General features: G+C 40.1%; 1 protein-coding gene across 1 annotated transcript in view; it reads right to left on the reverse strand.

Annotated features, from left to right (window-relative positions):
• MINDY2 (MINDY lysine 48 deubiquitinase 2) overlaps nucleotides 1–13,843 on the reverse strand; it is a 62,217-nt gene extending 48,374 nt beyond the window's left edge. The window contains exons 1-2 of the mRNA XM_084873448.1: nucleotides 12,828–13,843; nucleotides 2,309–2,366 (exon numbers count right to left, since the gene is read on the reverse strand). Of these exons, the coding sequence (XP_084729574.1) occupies nucleotides 2,309–2,366; nucleotides 12,828–13,706 (937 nt within the window). The 5' untranslated portion in view covers nucleotides 13,707–13,843. The remainder of the gene's footprint in view (nucleotides 1–2,308; nucleotides 2,367–12,827) is intronic.
• Between the last annotated feature and the right edge of the window lie 6,277 nt (nucleotides 13,844–20,120).

The following is a 20,120-nucleotide window of genomic DNA, read 5'->3' on the forward strand; positions in this document are numbered from 1 at the left end:
CCTACTAACTCCCCTTTACACACTACTCAGCAGTCATACTGGCTGCTCAAGAGCAACAAACATATTTTAGCCTCCCCCTTAAATATAATTTAGAAATCACAAAGCCTAAGAATCACTAAGCTAGACTAAAAAAAGTATAGATATTTTATTTCTAGATATCTAGGTATTCAAAGTAATCTACCCATATGTAAGACGTTCCCTAGCCAGTAAATATCCTATGCAATAAAAGTCTAATATGAAAATCAACCAAATGGTGAAATGATTGGTTGCTATGATGCACTCTAACCACCAGGGGGCAGACACTCAATGCAGGAGCTGCCCCCTGGTGGTCAGTGCACTCCCACAGGGGGAGCTCCTGCATGCCCTGTACTGGGGATTGTATGGGCTCTCAGCTGGTGAGTGCAGCAGTGATGGTGGGAGCCTCTCTCGCCTCCACAGCAGCACTAAGGACCCCTTGGGGGATGTCTGCAAGAGGGCACCCCCCCCCCCCGCAGTGCACAACGTTGTGCACCGGGCCTCTAGTAATGAAATAAAATATTAATTACACAAAGAAAAGGGTCTTCCAAAAGCTGCAATCTCAATTACATCACAGACCCTACATCTCACAAAAAAAAAGTTAGCTAGTTTTCTGGAATGACAAAGACAAAGTAATCAGCTGACAATTAAAAAAAAAAAAATTACTAAAAAAAATTGTGAGAATATGGACTAAGATTTCCAGTTGGTAATAGTATAAATATATAAACTTTTCTTTGTTAAACCAGGAAAGATCTCAGTGTGATATACAACTACCTGCTCTGTAAACAAGTTCTACTCAATGCAGCTGATCTGTAAACTGTGTATTGATGGTCTGTTTTGAAATAAGAGGCTTGCATAATAATGCAATTCAATACACTACTTCCTTCACCAAGAAAATTTTGCTATGAAAAAGTTTCAGATAAACTAAACAGTGAGTTTACTACTGTAAATGTTTTACATATTGGCACAAGTCCCTATCTCACTGCATACTGATAGCTAACATTTCTGGCATAGGTCCATGAATCATACTTTGGGTAGCATTGCTCTAAATCACCCCCTGGGTCTTTATTCAAAGATAATCAGTACTTTTTATTTTTAAACTTTTTATATATTTTATTGATTTTTCACAGAGAGGAAGGGAGAGGTATAGAGAGTTAGAAACATCAATCAGCTGCCTCCTGCATACCCCCCACTGGGGATGTGCCCGCAACCAAGGCACATCCCCTTGACTGGAATCGAACCTGGGACTTTTCAGTCTGACACTCTATCCACTGAGCCAAACCGGTCAGGGCAGTATTTTTTATTTTTTATTTTTAATATTTTTATTAAGTTCAGAGAGGAAGGGAGAGGAAAGATAGAACATCAATGATGTGAGAGAATCATTGATCGGCTGCCTCCCGCATGCCCTGTACTGGGGATTGAGCCCACAACCCAGGCATGTGCCCTTGACTCTTCAGTCCACAGGCCAATGCTCTATCTACTCTATCCACTCAGCCAAACCAGGTGGGTGTAATCAGTATTTTTAAAAACAATATATACAATATCAGAGTTTCTGTGCTACTTATCATTGTGCAACTTATTGGAATTAATGTATATCTTGTGTTTTCTAGATGTTGTTCAGTCTCCTTATAAATATTATAGAATTTTAATCCTGGTCAGAAAGAAGGCTTTAACATCCAAGAAGAATGAATACTGATAAAAATTATAATTAAGCTGAGATCGGTTTGGCTCAGTAGATAGAGCGTCGGCCTGCAGACTGACAGGTCCCGGGTTCAATTCCAGTCAAGGGCATGTGCCTTGGTTGCAGGCACATTCCCAGTGAGGGGCGTGCAAGAGGCGGCTGATCAATGTCTCTCTCTCATTGATGTTTCTGGCTCTCTATCCCTCTCCCTTCCTCTCTGTGAGAAATCAATATAAAAATATATATATATTTAAAATTATAATTAAGAGATTAAAAATTATAATTTTAAAATAGATTACATAATAGTACTTCTGGAACATGAGATTTAATAACATGTTTTTATTTTATTTTATTTATTTCAAAGAGAGGAAGAGAGAGGGAGAGAGAAATATCAATGATGAAAGAACCATTGATCAGCTGCCTCCTTATGCCCCCTACAAGGGATTGAGCCTACAACCTGGGCAGGTGCCCTGACCAAAAATGGAATCATGACCTCCCAGTTCATGAGTCAACGCCAAATTACTGAGCCACACTGACCAGACTTAATAACACATTAGCTTTGAACACTTTGTTTTAAAAGAGATATAAAATCATCCACTTTTCAACACTAACCTAAATATTCCATCAGCTGTTCAGCAGTTATGATTTCCATCATCGGTGGCAGTTTAACCTGAAAAACAAAGTATTTTTTTCTATAAAATCAAATGTTTTAGGTAATTAAAGTGTTTCTCTGTCAGAAAAACAAATATATATGTACATATATGTATCGACTATTTATATACATTAACATTAAAATGCTGATAGTGAATCTTTATAATATATAACAGTTAATCCTATAACAATAAAATTTACAGAATGATATAAGGTCTCATAGACATTGAGAAATCTGTTTCCAATGCATAGTGCTCTGCCTTTCACCACTCACCATGATTGTCATTAGGCACCTGTAACAGTGTCCTGCATGATAAAAAATGCATTTCAAGGGCAGGAAAAGGCATCAAACATATTGTGACAGGTGACTCACCGAACAGTTTTACTGAAGACAGGCTTAAATACAGTTCAATATCCAATTACTTCAGTCTACGCTGGCCATTTTTTATTGTGAATGACTAACATGAATACATATTAAAGTATTAGTCACACACTGAAGAATTCAGACTGTATTATTCCACTTGTAAAGTTTAAAAACAGGTAAAATTAAGTTATATTGTTTAGAGCCACATATTTGGTGATAAAACTACAAAGAAAAGTAAGGAAATGGATACAATAAAAATCAGGATTATGGTTAGCCCTAGGGATAAGAGAAGTGATAGTTTGAAAGGAGCATATTAGACATCTGAGGTGCTGGCAATGCTCTATTTCTTGACTTGCACGGTAGTTCTGCTGATGTTTGCTTTACAATAAATTGTTAAACTGGACATTTCTGTTTTATGTTCTTTTCTTATTATATTCCACAATAAAAAAGTTAAAATTAGGTACATATTTAAGTTTCTAAAGCTAATTCAGATGCAACACATCAGTCTAAATTAATTTTTCAAATGAACTGGCAAGAGTTACACAGATATTACAGCTAATAATTATAAATATTTTAAGTGACTTATTCAAAAGCATACTCTGTGGTATATTTATAGGAAAAAAATAAATAATGTAGGATGGAAATTCAAAGTCATTAACATATCAATAAGAGAAGAACTGCATGATTTAAAATTGTTCAGAATTATTTTCCACTCAACCAAGGAAATAATTTAAATCGGCAATTTCTCCAAATTCCCCGTGTTGAAAAAGGTCTTCTGGGTGTTCAAGTTACCAAATGCGGTAATAGCATGCCACAATTTTTTGTTTTTGTTTTAATCAATGAATAAAATAGGTCTTATAAAAGATCCCTGTAACATCGAACAATGTGAGAACCTCTGAGAGCATATATATTTGATGCTTATGATTTAGTCATCCAGTGGATTTATTACTCAGTGAACCCAAGAGATTCCATGGAGATTTTGATCATTTTGCTCAGTAATTATTTTCATTTTGTTTTTAAAAAATTACAATACTTTTTTTTTTTAAAGCAGTATTAAGTTTACAAAAAAAAACTGAGCAGAAATTATGGAGAGTTCCCATATATGGTATGTTTTTAAACTAAAACTTACTGGCAAATTATGGTCCCTGCTTGTTTTTCTAAATAAAGTTTTATTAAAACATGATTTATGTATTGTCTGGCTGCTTTTGCACTATAATAGCAGAGTTGAATCTTGGCAACAGGGACCATATTAGCCCACAAAGCCTAAAATATTTATTATCTAGCCCTTCACAAGAAAAGTTTACTGCTTTAGGTTATTTTTACTGCCTTCAGTATTGCTTTTGGATGTCTGATATTTAAACTAATAGTTTATGTTCAGTGTGAATGTTCATATTCTGAACAATTGTCAGACCAATCTGAAAGACCATTATATCTAACAATGTTTCTTAAACAAAATAAGACCTACATATTCTTTTATTCCAGACACACTCGCTACTGAAATATATTCACCAGAAAATTCCATAAATAAAGCTTGTCCTCTGCTTTGGTTAATGTAATAATCCTACTATAAAATTATCAAGATAAGAAACAAAGGCACTAACAAGTATATGTATTTGGAAAATACATTCTATAAACAAATTTCTGAAAACAGATAATTTCAGGGTTTAGCCTTGGAATTTCCAAATAATTGCTTATCTTCAAATATCTGAAATAGAAAATGACAATCTTTATACTGATTTTAGAAGTGGGACAACAGCCTAAACCAGTTTGGCTCAGTGTATAGAGCGTCGGCCTGCGGACTAAAAGGTCCAGGGTTCGATTCCGGTCAAGGGCACGTACCTTGGTTGCGGGCATATCCCCAGTAGGGGGTGTGCAGGAGGCAGCTGATCAATGATTCTCTCTTTGATGTTTCTAACTCTCTATCCCTTTCCCTCTCTGTAAAAAAATCAATAAAATATATTAAAAAAAAAAAAAAAAAGAAGTGAGACAACAAATACACAAATATTTTAACAGACTTATTCACAAGTATACTCAGTGGTATATTCATTTTCTGAATCTAAGCCAATAAAATATCCTGGATGTTCATTAAAACTAGAAACAAAAGAGTTAATAGTGAAGAAAAATACCTGCCTCTCACTAACAACTAACACTTTGGAGCTATCAACAGATGTTAGTTTTTTTAAATCCACAAAATGATATTCCTGAAAGCTTGCTTCTCTTTTTGCTTTCCTCTCTACCACAATCACCTTAAAAGCCAGTGCCAAGGTTTTATTAATGATCCTAAGACTGAAGGGCTTCCGGCTGGATTCTGAGTACCTCATACCTCGGCTGCTGCCTGGATCCTGGCCCAGTTGGGGCTTGTGCAGGAGGCAGTCAATTGATGTCTCTCTCTCTCTCTCTCTGTCTCCCCCACTTTCTTCCACTCAATGGAAAATAAAAATCAATGGAAAAATATCCTCAGGTGAGGATTAACAGCAGCAACAAAAACGTATTTTAAAAAAGAAATTAGCTCTTAGGTAATCTGGCAAATAGCTCCCTCAGTTTGTAGCATGTTTTGATCTAGTTCCTGGTGTGTGTGTGTGTGTGTGTGTGTGTGTGTGTGTGTGTGTGTGTCTGTGTGTGTGGTGGGGAGATTGTGAAGGTGAGGGGTGAAGAGGGTGGTGTCTTTTTGTCCTATTTTTCTTTAACCGTAAGCTCTTTTTGTTTTGTTTTGTTTTGTTTTGTTACCAAAATAAGAATCTGATGTACAATATTATTATTTTATGGTTTCTAGGACTAATGTTTGGAAAAACTGTGGTATGCAGTTAGACAGACCTGAGCAGAGCAAGGAGGATGGGCCAGGTCACCAAGGTGGAAAGCCTTGGGTGCCTAGCAAAGGACAATTGTAGGGTGGGACCTAGCCTCCAGGTCCCACCAGCACATCACTGATTGTGGTTTGGACCCATTGGCCTTTCCTCCCCAGAGATAACATCTGGCTTCAGTTCCAGACCCAGAAGAAAAATAAAACCAGCCACAGCTGCATAGAATAATGACCCTTAGCGCTAACCAATCAATCAATGGAGACCATAACCCTGAAAGGACATACCTGGAAAGCTGCTGAAGCTTCCCCTGGGACCTCCCCTAAAATCTCCACCCTTAAAACCCTTAGGAAGAATTCAGAGCACTCTCCTTCCCCTTTCCCCTTTTATCCCTCCAGGTGTTACCATTGTCTTCCTCACATCTAAGCTCCAAGCCCTTCCTTTACCCCACCACTTGTTTTCTACCTCTGTGATTTACCAAATAAATGTTCTGTACATTTTGAATCTTGGCTCTGGATTCTTTCCTAGCCAGATCTCAAATACCAAGGTTGCTGAACCCAGGTCCGGTCTGATCCCATAGGTCAAACACCTGGTGCCCTTCCCTCTGCCTACAACAAAACCAGTTTAATGTAAAAGAGCCTTGCTTCAGAACCCTGATGTTGCTCTCTTCACTCCCTCTACTATTATATTCACACAGTCATAAACAAAAATATTAAGGCAGAAACGTTAAAAAAATTATATACAACCCCAGCTGGTGTGGCTCAGTGGCTGAGAGTCAACCTATGAATCAGAAGGTCGCTGAGTGGATTCCTGGTCAGGGCATGTGCCTGGGTTTTGGGTTCCATCCCCAGTAGGGAGCATGAAGGAGGCAGCCAATCAATGATTTTCTCTCATCATTGATGTTTCTGTCTCTCTCACCTTCTCCTTCCTCTCTGAACTCACTAAAAATATATTTTTTTAATTGTATAAAAAAGTAGAAAAATAAAAGCATAATGGCCCAGCCATCATTGCTCAGTGGTTGAGTGTAAGCCTATGAAATAGAAGGTCACAGTTTGATTCCCAGTTCGATTCCTGGTCAGGGCACATGCCCAGGTTGTAGGCTTGATCCCCAGTGTGGGACATGCAGGAGGCAGCCAATCAATGATTCTCTCTCATCATTGATGTTTCTATCTCGCTCTCCCTCTGCCTGCCTCTCTGAAATCAATAAAAAAAATATTTTAAAAAGCATAATGAGCCGAAATCGGTTTGGCTCAGTGATAGAGCGTCGGTCTGCGGACTGAAAGGTCCCAGGTTCGATTCCAGTCAGGGGCGTGTACGTTGGTTGCGGGCACATCCCCGGTGGGGCGTGTGCAAGAGGCAGCTGGTCAATGTTTCTCTCTCATCGACGTTTCTAGCTCTCTATCTCTCTCCCTTCCTCTCTGTAAAAAAATCAATAAAATATATTTTTTAAAAAAGCATAATGAATTCAGCTTCAACATTTATAAAATAAGGCCAATATTATCACATAAATTTTATATTTTATATATCTTCTAAATTTTTATAATTAATTAGTCTAAATGGGACACAGCCCTCAAATATACCTATAAATGGTTTTTGTTTCTAATATATTTTTATTGATATCAGAGAGGAAAGGAGAGGGAGAGTGACAGAAACATCAAGATGAGAGAGAATCATTGACTGGCTGCCTTCTGCACAGTTGGGAACTGAGCCTGTAACCCAAGTATGTGCCCCAACCAGGAATCGAACTGTGACCTCCTGGTTCATAGGTTGTGGCTCAACCAAATATAGCATAAAGAAGCAAATTGAAAATATTCCAAGATATAAATTTGAGTAAGTTACCTGATATCAGTTAAAAAGACAGAAATTTGAGCTTGAGTAATTTAATGGATAACTTTCCTTCTTTCTTGATTTGTTGGAATATCATAGTTCAACTATTTTACAGGTTATGAAATATAACCTACCCACTCTCCACCAGTCCAAAGACAATTTTAATTAAAACTCCATTTCTAACTCAGTTTGATCATTTTAACTGTCATCTCTCATCCAGAACCACAGCATTTACTTCCTTTGAATCACTCAAATCCTTCCAATATGTTCAGTTTATTGATTTTTCTCATTACTTCATACCCAAAAAAGAGATGATCAACTATTTTACTTTCAACTCTAATTCCACTGACTCACCATGAATCAACCTTTTAAAAGCCCAATCCCTAATAACCCTAACTAGCCATTCTTCCTGCTCCTATTTCCAAGTATGAGAACTACTGGGGGGAGTGGAGGGGGGAGGAGGAGGATTACAATAAAGCAAAACTGATATACTAAAAGTTTTTAAAGAATACCCTAATTTATTCATTGCTACTCATGATTTCCTACTTATGCCTCAAATTCCTAGGCATAATCTCCATGAAGCTAGAATTTGTTTAAAATACAATGTACTTTTCTCATCATACCAACCCCTCATGCTTTACCTCTTTCCTCCTTAATTACTGACATGTTTGATAGTTCTTTTTGAAGAGATCAACTGTTATTCTGCAAAAATGGAAAATGAGACCTCAATTTCCATCTGTTAATATTAACATAATCTTGTCTCTGTATGTATTTGCCTTGTCCCATTCCTTACTTCAGAAAATAAGATTGTTCGTCCTTCAAAGAAAACTTTACCACCTATTCTGAAATGTCTGTATTATCACTTTTCAGCAACTTTGTTGTCCTCACACCTGTCTTTTTGGCAAAACATTTCCAATTCTGCCAGCTACTTGATGTTGTTACATTTGACAATAACTACTTCTTTTAAAAATATATATATATTTTTAATTTTAATGGAGAGGGAGAGAGAGATAGAAACATCAATGATGAGAGAAAATCATTGATCGACTGCCTTTGCATGCCCCACAATGGGAATTGAGCCCACAACTGGGGTATGTGCCCTGACTAGGAATCAAACCGTGACCTCCAGGTTCATAGGTCAATGCTCAACCACTGAGCCACGCCGGCTGGGCATAACCACTTTTTTATTACAGCTTCTCTCTCAGACGATTATCATGACATTTCCCTATTTTTAGTTTCTTTTACACCCTCTCTCCCTTAATGCTTAGCATTCCTATCTCCTCACCAAGTTAAATCTTTATTCCTGTTTTCTCTGCGTCTACTAAAGAATGGGATGGAAAAGAGATTGGGGAATAGAGGGAGGATAGGGAAGATGTTTATGCTGGCCATTTGTAGCTCCTCACATATATTGAGGTGAAAAAAAATTGACAACTATTGCTCACCATTCTCATTTATTCTTATAGTTATCATACTTACTTACATCTATATAATGTTTCCCTAATTCTATTTTTTTCTATAATTTTCACCTCTTTCCTGACCCAATCCATATTTCTAGAGGCATAATGAACATTTATATTTTTGTCAGACATTACCGACCTGACACGATCTAAGGTTGACCTCAACTTTCCCACCTAAAACACCTTCTCTATCTTTTGAATGGCCCAAGAAATCTCCATTGCCCAGATTAGAAAAAGTGCCATCTTCTTCATTTCCTATATCCAGGTAGTGATCATTTCATCATTTAGACCATGACATCATAGAGAAGGGGCAAAGAATTCCCCATACAAAAGAGCTATCCTTATCAATTCTTCCTGCTACATTCACTACAGTCTCACCTCTAATCTCAAGCAAAAAGACCACTTTCACCATGTCATTCCTCTGTCTAGTAATCTCTATTCTAAAACATCCCCCCCCCCAGCTATGACACCTGACGCCATCATGACCAAACGCCAAATGATTTCTTCATGGGAACAAGTAAGTGTTGCTCTGTTCAATTCTCATCTTCCAACAAAGGTCAATTTAAATGCTCCTGAGAAAGAAAGGTAGGGCAGGAAACTATTCTTATCTCCGTCCACAACTGTCTTCAAAGTGGGCGGGGAGGCGAGCTCCGGTGGGTGGGGACTTGACGCCTGGTCCCACGCATGGTCTGGGTCTTGCACAATTTCGCTCGGTGGGACTCTAGTTTATAATAACTCCCTAATACAGCTATATATAAAGTTTAAACACAACCAGTGACAGTCCTCTGAAATCTGATACCTACCTTCATACTCTATTTACTATTTTTCTCTACTATAGCATTTCTCAAACTTTTTGGTCTTAGAACCCTCTACAGTCCTAAAATCTGTGAGGTCTCTGAAGAGCTATATGGGTTACATCTACCAATACTTAAGATACTGAAAATGAAAACTGAGAAAAATTTTAAACACAATACCCAAGCAAACATTTTACTATCAGAGCAATGTCATCATATATCATGCAGTCTGGAAAACTCCACTGACACTTGTGAGAGAATGAGAATGAAAAAGGCAAATAGCATCTTAGTATTATTATTAAAATATTTTTTACCTCTAGAACCCCTGGCTCACTTTAAGAACACTGCTCTACCTAATCTTGATTCTTTTAACCTTTTCCCTGTCAACCATTGAGGATTACTGATTTGCAACTTTTGTGTGCAGCAATAGTCTGGAGGCAGAGAGAAGACTAAGAACTACAGGTTTATAAAATAATCTTCAAATTCATTAATATGCTCACAGTCTAATCCCACTATTATTTCCTGCTATTGCATTTCCCACCCTCCTCCACTGTACTCCCCAAATAGAACAAATGTTTTTCTGCTTCAGCATCTTTGAATACAGCATTCCATTTGTGTGGAAGGCCTTTTCTCACTCATCCTTCAGACCCAATTCATAGGTTATCACTTCTTTGAAGCTTTCTATTAACACATCCCATTCCCAATTAACTTTTTCTGTAATTCCATAGCACATTTAGAACTTCTCACATTGCACCATGATTACTGTTCATAAGTCTGTCTCCCCACTAACAGAGACCTAGATGAGGGCAGACTTGCATCTTTTTTTAATTTTAATTTTTTGTTAATCCTCACCTGAGGATATTTTCCCACTGATTTTTAGGGAGAGTGGAAGAGAGGTAAAGACAGAAACATTGATGTGAGAGAAACACATAGATTGGTTGCCTCCTGCATGAGCCCTGACCAGGAGCTGGGTCATGGAGGAGACTGCAACCCTTGTATGTGCCCTTGACCAGAATCAAATCCGACACTCTATCCACTGAGCCAAACCAGCTAGGGCCGGACTTGCATCTTATTGGTCTTTCTATTTCTAGTACCTCTCATAGTGGGAACCCAAACGTTTGATCATTCACTTCAAGTCATGTCTTTCAGAGTCAGTTCAGCCTGGCCAGTGTGGCTCAATGGTTCAACATCGACCTATGAACCAGGAAGTCATGGTTCGATCCCAAGTTAGGCACATGCCTGAGTTGAGTTGTGGGCTTGATCCCCAGTTTTGGGGTTTGGGGATGCAGGAGGCAGCCAATCAATGATTCTCTCTCACTATTGATGTTTCTATCTTGCTCTCCCTCTCTGAAATCAACAAAAATATATTAAAAAGAGTCAGTTCAATGCTCATCTATCCCCAAATATTCCATAGTATTTTTTCCCCTTCCTCTGAACTTCTGCAGTACTATATAGGAATTAAGAAGAAAAATGAAGCTTAAAGGAAACTGTTATAACCTTCCTACAAAAAGACTGGGAACGCTGGACCACAGGATCAAGTCCAATTCCCTACTTTGCATCAATTGGCTCTTCTTTACCTTTCAATTTTATTTTCTGTTATTCTCTAATATGAACTGACCACCCCTGTCATCCAACTCTAACTCTCGCTCTCTCCATTCTATTTTATACTCTTCTCTTTCTCAGGAATTCCATTTCCTTTTTAAATTCTATTTTTCCTTAAAAACTTGGTTCAAGACCCAAAGATGCCAGGACGTTCTCTGGGACTATGCTAGACCAAAGGAAAATTTCCCCTTTTGAGATATCCAATGTATTTCAATCTGTTTCCTATCACTTAGTATGTATAGTGTATGGTCTTGCATCGCTCTTTGATCATTTCAAGTAAGTCAATGCTGCAACCCCAAATAACTTTAAGAGCAGGCACAGTTTTCATTTAAAACATTTGAGTGCCAGGATGTACCAGATAATGGTAAGATTTCTAATCTTATTTCTTTTTTTTCTTTTTCTTTTTTCTTTTTTTTTAAATATATATTTTATTGATTTTGTACAGAGAGGAAGGGAGAGAGATAGAGAGTTAGAAACATCGATGAGAGAGAGTCATCGATCAGCTGCCTCTTGAACACCCCCTACTGGAGATGTGCCCACAACCAAGGCACATGCCCTTGACCGGAATCGAACCCGGGACCCTTCGGTCCCCAAGCTCTATCCATTGAGCCAAACCGGTCTCGGCAGATTTCTAATCTTATTTCTTTTGCATCAAACCTTTCTAGTAACAGGGAGACGAAGGCATATAATAAATACTATAGTATTTATTCTCTTAACTTGATTTACACCTTAACTGGTCAGAACATTCCAGGTTATTTTTTGTGTAGGGAACATTTTATCTGCAGACACAATTATCAATTTGAAAATAAAATATGCTATGAGATGTATCTTCTCAGCACCTTGAAACTGCAAGCTCAGATATGATACTCCATTTATAGATAACTCACTCTGAGTCTGAACAAATATGCTTACTTTTGAAGGCCCTCCCTTTAATGTTCCTTTACCTTGAATATATCTTTTCTTATTTTAGTTGGTACAATTTTAGCTCCCTTAACACATTCTGATGCATGGTTACTGGTGATAATGCCAAACTATTTAAGTGCCAAAGAAGAGGCAGGTAAAAATCATGCATAAATGTAAAATATAATCTTTGAAAACCAAGAAGTTGTGGTAATTGGGTCTCGGACCAATACGTTTCCTTAAATGGAATTTAAGGGGCCACATCTTCCCTATCACCATTTCCTTAAGTGTCCACACCCAAATGGAACAAGCATTATTTGAAAAATACATTACACATAACCATTAGAACTTGGTCCCTGACATCATGGGTTGATGATAATTTCTGAACATCATTTTCCCCCTTTATTCACTCTTTTACATATGTGATAAAGTCAATAAGAAGAAATACATTAAAAAAATATAGTTTAAAAGTAATCGTAGGATTTAGGATGTCCTAAGCCCTAGTTTTTTGTGAGTATTATCAATCATAACTAAATGTTAAGTGAGACCTGAGGTTGCCAGCAATTCTTTCTGATACATGTATAATTCGGAGTCCCCGAATGAGACTCATGTGATAAGAAAAGGGAACTGATGAATGAGGAAAGAGGGGAGGAAGACATCAGTGGACAGGGAGCGGCTCCCCTACCCCGTTTCCCTCCTCCCCAAAAGCTATAGGAGACAGGAAGCCACAGAATGTACCTTCCAGGCCAGAAGCAAAACATTGAGGATGGCCAGCAAAGGGCAGGGTCCGTTCTCATTCTGGGTGATGATGGGTGTGTGCTCTTCCTTCCACTGGATCCACTTGATGTGATAGACAGATTGTCCCGGGAAGCGTTCCTTGGAGGCCGCGATCACCTGAGCCGCCTCCCCCTCCTCTTCCTCCCCTCTGCACAGGGGCACAGCGCCGGGCACCACCGCCGCGGCGCCCGCTTCCCTCTCCTCCTCCTCCTCCTCCTCCGGGACCCTGCTCTCGGCTCCCTCCTCGCTGTTGAACTCGGAGCTACTGGGGAAAGAATGGAGGTTAGAGAACGACTCCAAGGAGTCCAGGCTGGGCGATTCCCCGGCGGGGCTCGGATCGCTGCAACTGCTGCTGAGGCCGCCGGCGCCGCTGGGCTCTTCGCAGCCCGCGGCCGCTGCCTCCGGCGGGCAGGTGCCTGCGGGGTCAGGCCGGGCGCCCGCGAGTCCGGCGGGACCCAGCCCCTGGCCCGCTCCGGCGGCCTCGGCTGTCTCCGGGGAGGCGGTCACCTTGCGCTGCCCTCTCAGAGGCACCTTCTGAGCAGCAGGACTCTCCAAATCGCTCTCCGGCAAGTCCGAGCCCCGGGAAGCGCTGCAGGGTCCGGGGACCTGAGAAGAGCTGGCGGGAGCCACCGTGTCCGGGAGGCTCCTCCCGGCGGCGGCCGCCGCCCCCTGCCCATTCCCGCCGCCGCCGCTCTCCGCCGCCCATACTTCGGGACCATCCCCAGCCGCGAGCCCGGTCTCCGGCCGCCCTTCCTGCGCAGACGCTGTCTCCGGCGCCGCTGGCCCGGCCGCCACCCCGTGCTCTAGCGGTTGCTGCAGGCTCTCGGGGCCGCTCTCCATACCCAGCCGCCCGCTCCTCGCTTCTAAAGAGACCGCGGCGGGTTCTCCTCGCCCAGCGCCTCCGACGCCATGACAGCGGCACTGGCAGCTACTGCGCCTCAGCGTAGCCCGGGCCAGGCACGTCAGGGGCGGGCAGGGGGGGGGGGGGGGAAGGGCGCCGGGAGCGCGCGCGCCGCTGCGCGGTCCGTCAGCTCCGGGCGTGCCCGCGCGCCGCCCCGGGGAAGGCCAAGCCGCGCGGCCCCGCCCTTCCTCGAGCGCGCACGCGTGCTGGTCGGCCCGCCGGAGCGCGCGCTCTCTCGAAGGGCGTGGCGTGGCGGGCGTGGCCTGGAGGGCGTGGCCGGGAGGAAAACATCCTCTCACTATGTGACCGGAAGTTGAACTCCGGGGCAGCCAGACCGCAAGCGGCTTATTTAAAGGCGAGGCGGAGGCTCACCGCTTGCTTGGCTGCGATCCTGGAGAGCCAGCTCTGGTGTGTCCCCAGTCTTGGGCTCGTAAATCCTGAGCTGGCGGTGGTAGGTGGCAGTACTTGGAAAAGAGCTCGCCCGCCCTTGAAGGATTTTCAGATTTGTTTCCCCAGCTTGTAATATGGAAAATTGAGCTATTTTCTTGCGACATGCAGATGTTAAAGGCTGGGGTCTACTGGAGATATCTGGATGACTGCACTGAACAAATTCCAGTCTCCCTCCATGCTCCCACCGACTGCTGATGAAAACGTTCGCCCTGCAACTGGCGTCTGGGCAATTGTGGATATTGGCCTGCGCAGGAAAAAAAAAAAAAAAAAAAAAAAAAAAAAAAAAGAGTGGGCCCTTTGGGCCAATAATAATAAATTAGCTTGTGCTTAAATTAGCCAAGTCTTTGCGGTTCTGTTAACTTGGCATCACTTTTCTTGGAGTAGGAAGTGCCTGTTCCTGAAAAAGTGACTTTTCTAATTTGAACTGACACCTCATTAGGCCGAGCAATTATCAAAGAGGACAGAGTAGGCTGGAAGATTTTGGGTGGCAGTGGATTTGGGTCCTCTTCAAACCTGTTTCAGACAAGGTCCTTTTTCCCCTTAAAAAAAATAATTGCAATATTTTCTAAGATCTGGGAATACAAAATTTGACAAAACAGATCTTCTTTCACAGTCAGACATGAAAGTGCCTGATAACTAACAGAATGTAATCTTTTGTATCTCTTGGTTAGAGAAGATAGAATTGCAAAGTAGTATTTCATTCACTCATTGAACACATTCCTTTAGTTAAATGTGATGTAAAATATACCATTTTAAAATAAATTACTTTCCAAAATTTAAAATTAATTTCCAGCCGAAACCGGTTTGGCTCAGTGGATAGAGCGTCAGCCTGCGGACTGAAAAGTCCCGGGTTCGATTCCGGTCAAGGGCATGTACCTGGGATGCAGGCACATCCCCAGTAGGAGGTGTGCAGGAGGCAGCTGATGGATGATTCTCATGTTTCTAACTCTCTATCCGTCTCCTTTCCTCTCTGTAAAAAATCAATAAAATATATATAAAAAATAAAAAATAATACAAATACATTAAAAATAATTTTTAAAATTAAATGTATTGGGGTAATATCAGCTAGTAGCATTGTAATTTTTCTCCATGCTTTTGAGTTGTTTTTTAAGAAGCAGTCCCAGGGGGGCAAAAAAAAAAAAAAAAAATCAATAAAATAAAATATATTAAAAAAAGAAAAAAAAGAAGAAGAAGCAGTCCCATTCAACTCCTACATATTTTTTTAGCTCCTTACTCAGTGCATTCATCACTATCATGATTACACTCTGATTTCTTCATTTAAAAGTTGTAGATATTATTTATTGATTGATTCCCATGGAAGATGATTTAATTCTTTTCTCTCACAATATTCTTCCTCTTGCTCCAAACTCCTAATTATTTAAAATTTTTCAATGAAATAAAGTACTCAAAGTTTAAAGTACTAGAGTTACATGAATATTATTCACTAATAAGTGAGATATTTTACTATGACTGTGATTACATTTCTTGTTAAACATTTTGTTTTTCCTGGAATTAACAATTGCCTCATCATTTTGTTTGTGTGTTTAACTCTTCTTCTATCACTAACTCAGCCACAGACTTACCAGTATGGTCACCCATATCAAGTTGCCCCTCAGATGCATTTTAATCTTGAGTACATCCTCCTGGAACACTCACCTCTTGATCTGCTCTGTTTTAGAAATTTCTTCCTCCTTTCTTCCATCTTGATTCCTTACTTTTCTTGGATTTCCTGTTCTCTTCCTTTCTCCCTTTCCTTTTCCTCCTTCCTTCCTTTTTAAAAATTTTTTAAATATTTTATTTATTAAAAAACTTCCTATGCCAAAACCGGTTTGGCTCAGTGGATAGAGCATCGGCCTGCAGACCAAAGGGTATTGGGTTTGATTCCAGTCAAGGGCATGTACCTGGGTTGCGGGCACATCCCCAGTGGGGGGTGTGCAGGAGGCAGCTGATCGATGTTTCTCTCTCACCGATGTTTCTAGCTCTCTATCCCTCTCCCTTCCTCTCTGTAAAAAATCAATAAAATATATTGAAAAAAAAAAGCTTCCTATGTGACAGATTTGATTCATTGTATGTCCTTGTCTGGAATTGAACCTGGGACCCTTCAGTCGGCAGGTTGTTGCTCTATCCAATGAGCCAAACCAGATAGGACTAAAAATGATTATTCTTTTAAAATTCTCTGAGTCATAGCTTTTCTAGTTTCTATGACAAAAAATAAAATCTTTTATTTTTTTTCTTTATTGATTAAGGTATTACAGATGTGTCCTTATCCTCCCATTGCCCCACCCCACTCCCACCCCCTATTCATGTCCCCACCCCCCTGGTGTCTGTATCCAGTGGTTAGGCTTATATGCATGCATACAAGTCCTTTGTTTGATTTCTCCCTCTTACTCCTCCCCTCCCCTACCTTCCCTCTGAGGTTTGATGGTCTGATAGATGCTTCTCTGACTCTGGATCTGTTTTTGTTTATCAGTTTATGTTGTTCATTATATTCCACAAATGAGTGAGATCATGTGATAGTTATCTTTCTCTGACTGGCTTATTTCGCTTAGCATAATGCTCTCCAGGTCCATCCATGCTGTTGCAAATGGTAAGAATTCCTTCTTTTTTATAGCAGCATAGTATTCCATTATACCACAGTTTTTTTGTTTGTTTGTTTTTGTTTTTAATATATTTTATTGATTTTTTACAGAGAGGAAGGGAGAGAGATAGAGAGCTAGAAACGTCGATGAGAGAGAAACATCGACCAGCTGCCTCTTGCACACCCCCTACTGGGGATGTGCCCGAAACCAAGGTATATGCCCTTGACCGGAATCAAACCCAGGACCTTTCAGTCCGCAGACCGACGCTCTACCACTGAGCCAAACCGGCTTCGGCTATACCACAGTTTTGTAATCCACTCATCTGCTGAAGGGCACTTAGGCTGTTTCCAAATCTTAGCTATGGTAAATTGTGCTGCTATGAACATAGGGGTGCATATATCCTTTCTGATTGGTGTTTCTAGTTTCTTGGGATATATTCCTAGAAGTGGGATCACTGGGTCAAATGGGAGTTCCATTTTTAAATTTTTGAGGAAATTCTATACTGTTTTCCACAGTGGTTGTACCAGTTTGCATTTCTCTGCATGCTTACCAGCACTTGCCATTTGTTGATTGTTGATGATAGCCATTCTGACAAGGTGTGAGATGTACAGCATTGTTGTTTTGATTTGCATCTCTCCGATCCTTCCTTCCTTTCTTTCTTCCTTCCTTCCTTCCTTCCTTCCTTCCTTCCTTCCTTCCTTCCTTCCTCCCTCCCTCCCTCCCTCCCTCCCTCCCTCCCTCCCTCCCTCCCTCTCTCTCTCTCTCTCTCTCTCTCTCTTTCTTTCTTTCTTTCTTTCTTCTCACCCAAGATATGTTTTTCAGTGATTAGAGAGAGGGACAGAGGAAGGAAGAGGGAGAGAGAGAGAGAGAAGCATTTTTATGAGAGAGAAACATTGATTGGTTGGCTCATGCAATCCCTGACTGGGAATCAAACCCACAACTTGGGTATATGTCCTGCCCAGGAATTGAACCCTTGATCCTTCAGTGCATGAGACAATGCTCTAACCAGAGAAATACAGGCCAGGTCTATTGTCTTCTTTCTTTAATTTGATTGAATATACCCTTAGCTTCCTGAGAAAAAAATGCATAGGAAGCACATTTTTATAGATCACATATGTATGAAAAAATATCTTTTATTCTATCTACATTTTATAGTTTGGTTGGATATAAATTCAACATTGGAAATACCTTTTCATCATTTTGAAGTCATTGATCAATTCTTTTCTAGATTCCAGGTGATTGTAGAGTTGGATACTATTAGACTCCAAAACCTTTGTATTGTATATAACCTGTTTCTTCTCTCTGAAGTTTATTTGATCTCTTTCTTCTTGGTATCCTGATATTTCAGTATTTGATATATCTTTGGGTGGGTCATGCTTTATTTATTGGGCTAGGTACTTGGTGATATTCATATTCAATGAAGAAACTTAAGTCCTTCAGGTCTGGGAAATTTTCTTTTTTCATGTTTTTTTTTTTTTTTTTTAATAATTCTTACCTTTTCTCTAATTTTATTTATCTTTTTGTTCTACTTTCTAAGAGATTTCCTCTAATTTATCTTTCAGTTCTTTTTAATGCATTGTTCATTGATATTACATATTTAATTTCTAAGAGTTCTTTCTAGTTCCTTTTTATTGTTTCATGTCATTCTGATATATTTTATTGATTTTTTACAGAGAGGAAGAGAGGGATAGAGAGTTAGAAACATGAATGAGAGAGAAACATCGATCAGCTGCCTCCTGCACACCCCCTACTGGGGATGTGCCCGCAACCAAGGTACATGCCCTTGACCAGAATCGAACCTGGACCTTTCAGTGGATAAGCTGATGCTCTATCCACTAGCAAAACTGGTTTTAGCCATGTCTTAGAATATTGATTATAGTTTTTTAAATTGATTTCAGAGAGGAAGGGAGAGGGAGAGATAGAAACATCAACGATGAGACAGAATCATTGATCAGCTGCCTCCTGCATACCTGGGGATCAAGCCCACAACCCGGGCATGTGTCCTTGACTGGAATTGAACCTGGGACCCTTCAGTCAGCAGGTTGTTGCTCTATCCAATGAGCCAAACTAGATAGGGCTCAAAATGATTATTCTTTTAAAATTCTCTATTTTTCTTAGTTGGGTCATAGCTTTTCTAGTTTCCATGACAGAAAAGTTGGTCCCATCTTTCACTTTTGCCCTAATTTACTTGCTGAATATTATCTCATCTATCAAGTCTTGGCTGATATTATATACCACTTTCCTACTTCATTTGCCTGTAGTCACCCCCTAGCTTAGTGCTTATTACCTTACTACTAGAGTGTGGCAGAATTCTAATTATTCCCCAGACTACGGTTTTCTCTTTCTCAGGTTTATCCTGCATAAACATGTAAGAGCTATAATTCACACACCTTGCTTTTATTTTGTTGATGATTCTACTAAAAATAATAAGATGGTTATTTATTGTTAGTTGACTTAAAAAGTGGCTCTGAGCAGAAGATGCTGAACGTATGTATATACCTTTACACCCTATTGCTTTCTACTCAAGATACAGTGAAAAAATTCTGAGTTAAAATGAAAGGTTTCCATGTAACTCAAATTGCCCTGGCTCTGGCCCTCAACTGCTTATGCAGAAACTCCAGCTTCCTGCAAAGTACATTCCCTATTTAATTATTTCTGAGAGCCCCCATGAGGAGTCCCACACCTGTTCGAAAACAAATCCAATTCTATGATATTCTACCAGGTGCTGCTTCTATTCCATGCTGCTTCACCAGATGCTAGTCCGTCCTGGTGGTGTTGAAGATACATGATGGAGAATGGAGGGAAATGACCTTCCTTTCCCTTTTATTATAGCTCTGATATGCAACAATATTTGTGCAGTTCTCTCAATTTTATTTATGCAGTCCTTTTTAAAAGAGGGACCCAAATATGGGTCCAGATAGGCTGCACCAGGAATGAATTAAAAGAATATATTTCATTACCTTCAACTCAGAATCCCTACTCCCCTTGTCTTACACCAAGTGTTTAAGGTTTTGTTATTGGATCAAGCATATCATGTTTAAGGCTTAGGACTTCTTTCTTAGGATTTCTCTCTTCACACATGCTTCTGCCCTACCAACCCACCAGTTTGCCAGATATCCCTCAACTCTAGTACAGTCATTCTCAAAGTGTAGTTTTTGGATTAGTAGTATCGACATCACCTCTGGGAACTTATTAAAAATGAAAATTCTCTACTCCAAGAATTTTCTAGTCTACAGAATCAGAAACTCTTAGTGTAGAGGTCTGTTTTAATAAGACCTATGGAGTTCTAATACATGAAAAGTTTTGAGACTTACTATTCTAGCA

Source organism: Pipistrellus hanaki (assembly GCF_964339955.1).
Source record: "Pipistrellus hanaki genome assembly, chromosome: 1".
Taxonomy (NCBI): domain Eukaryota; kingdom Metazoa; phylum Chordata; class Mammalia; order Chiroptera; family Vespertilionidae; genus Pipistrellus; species Pipistrellus hanaki.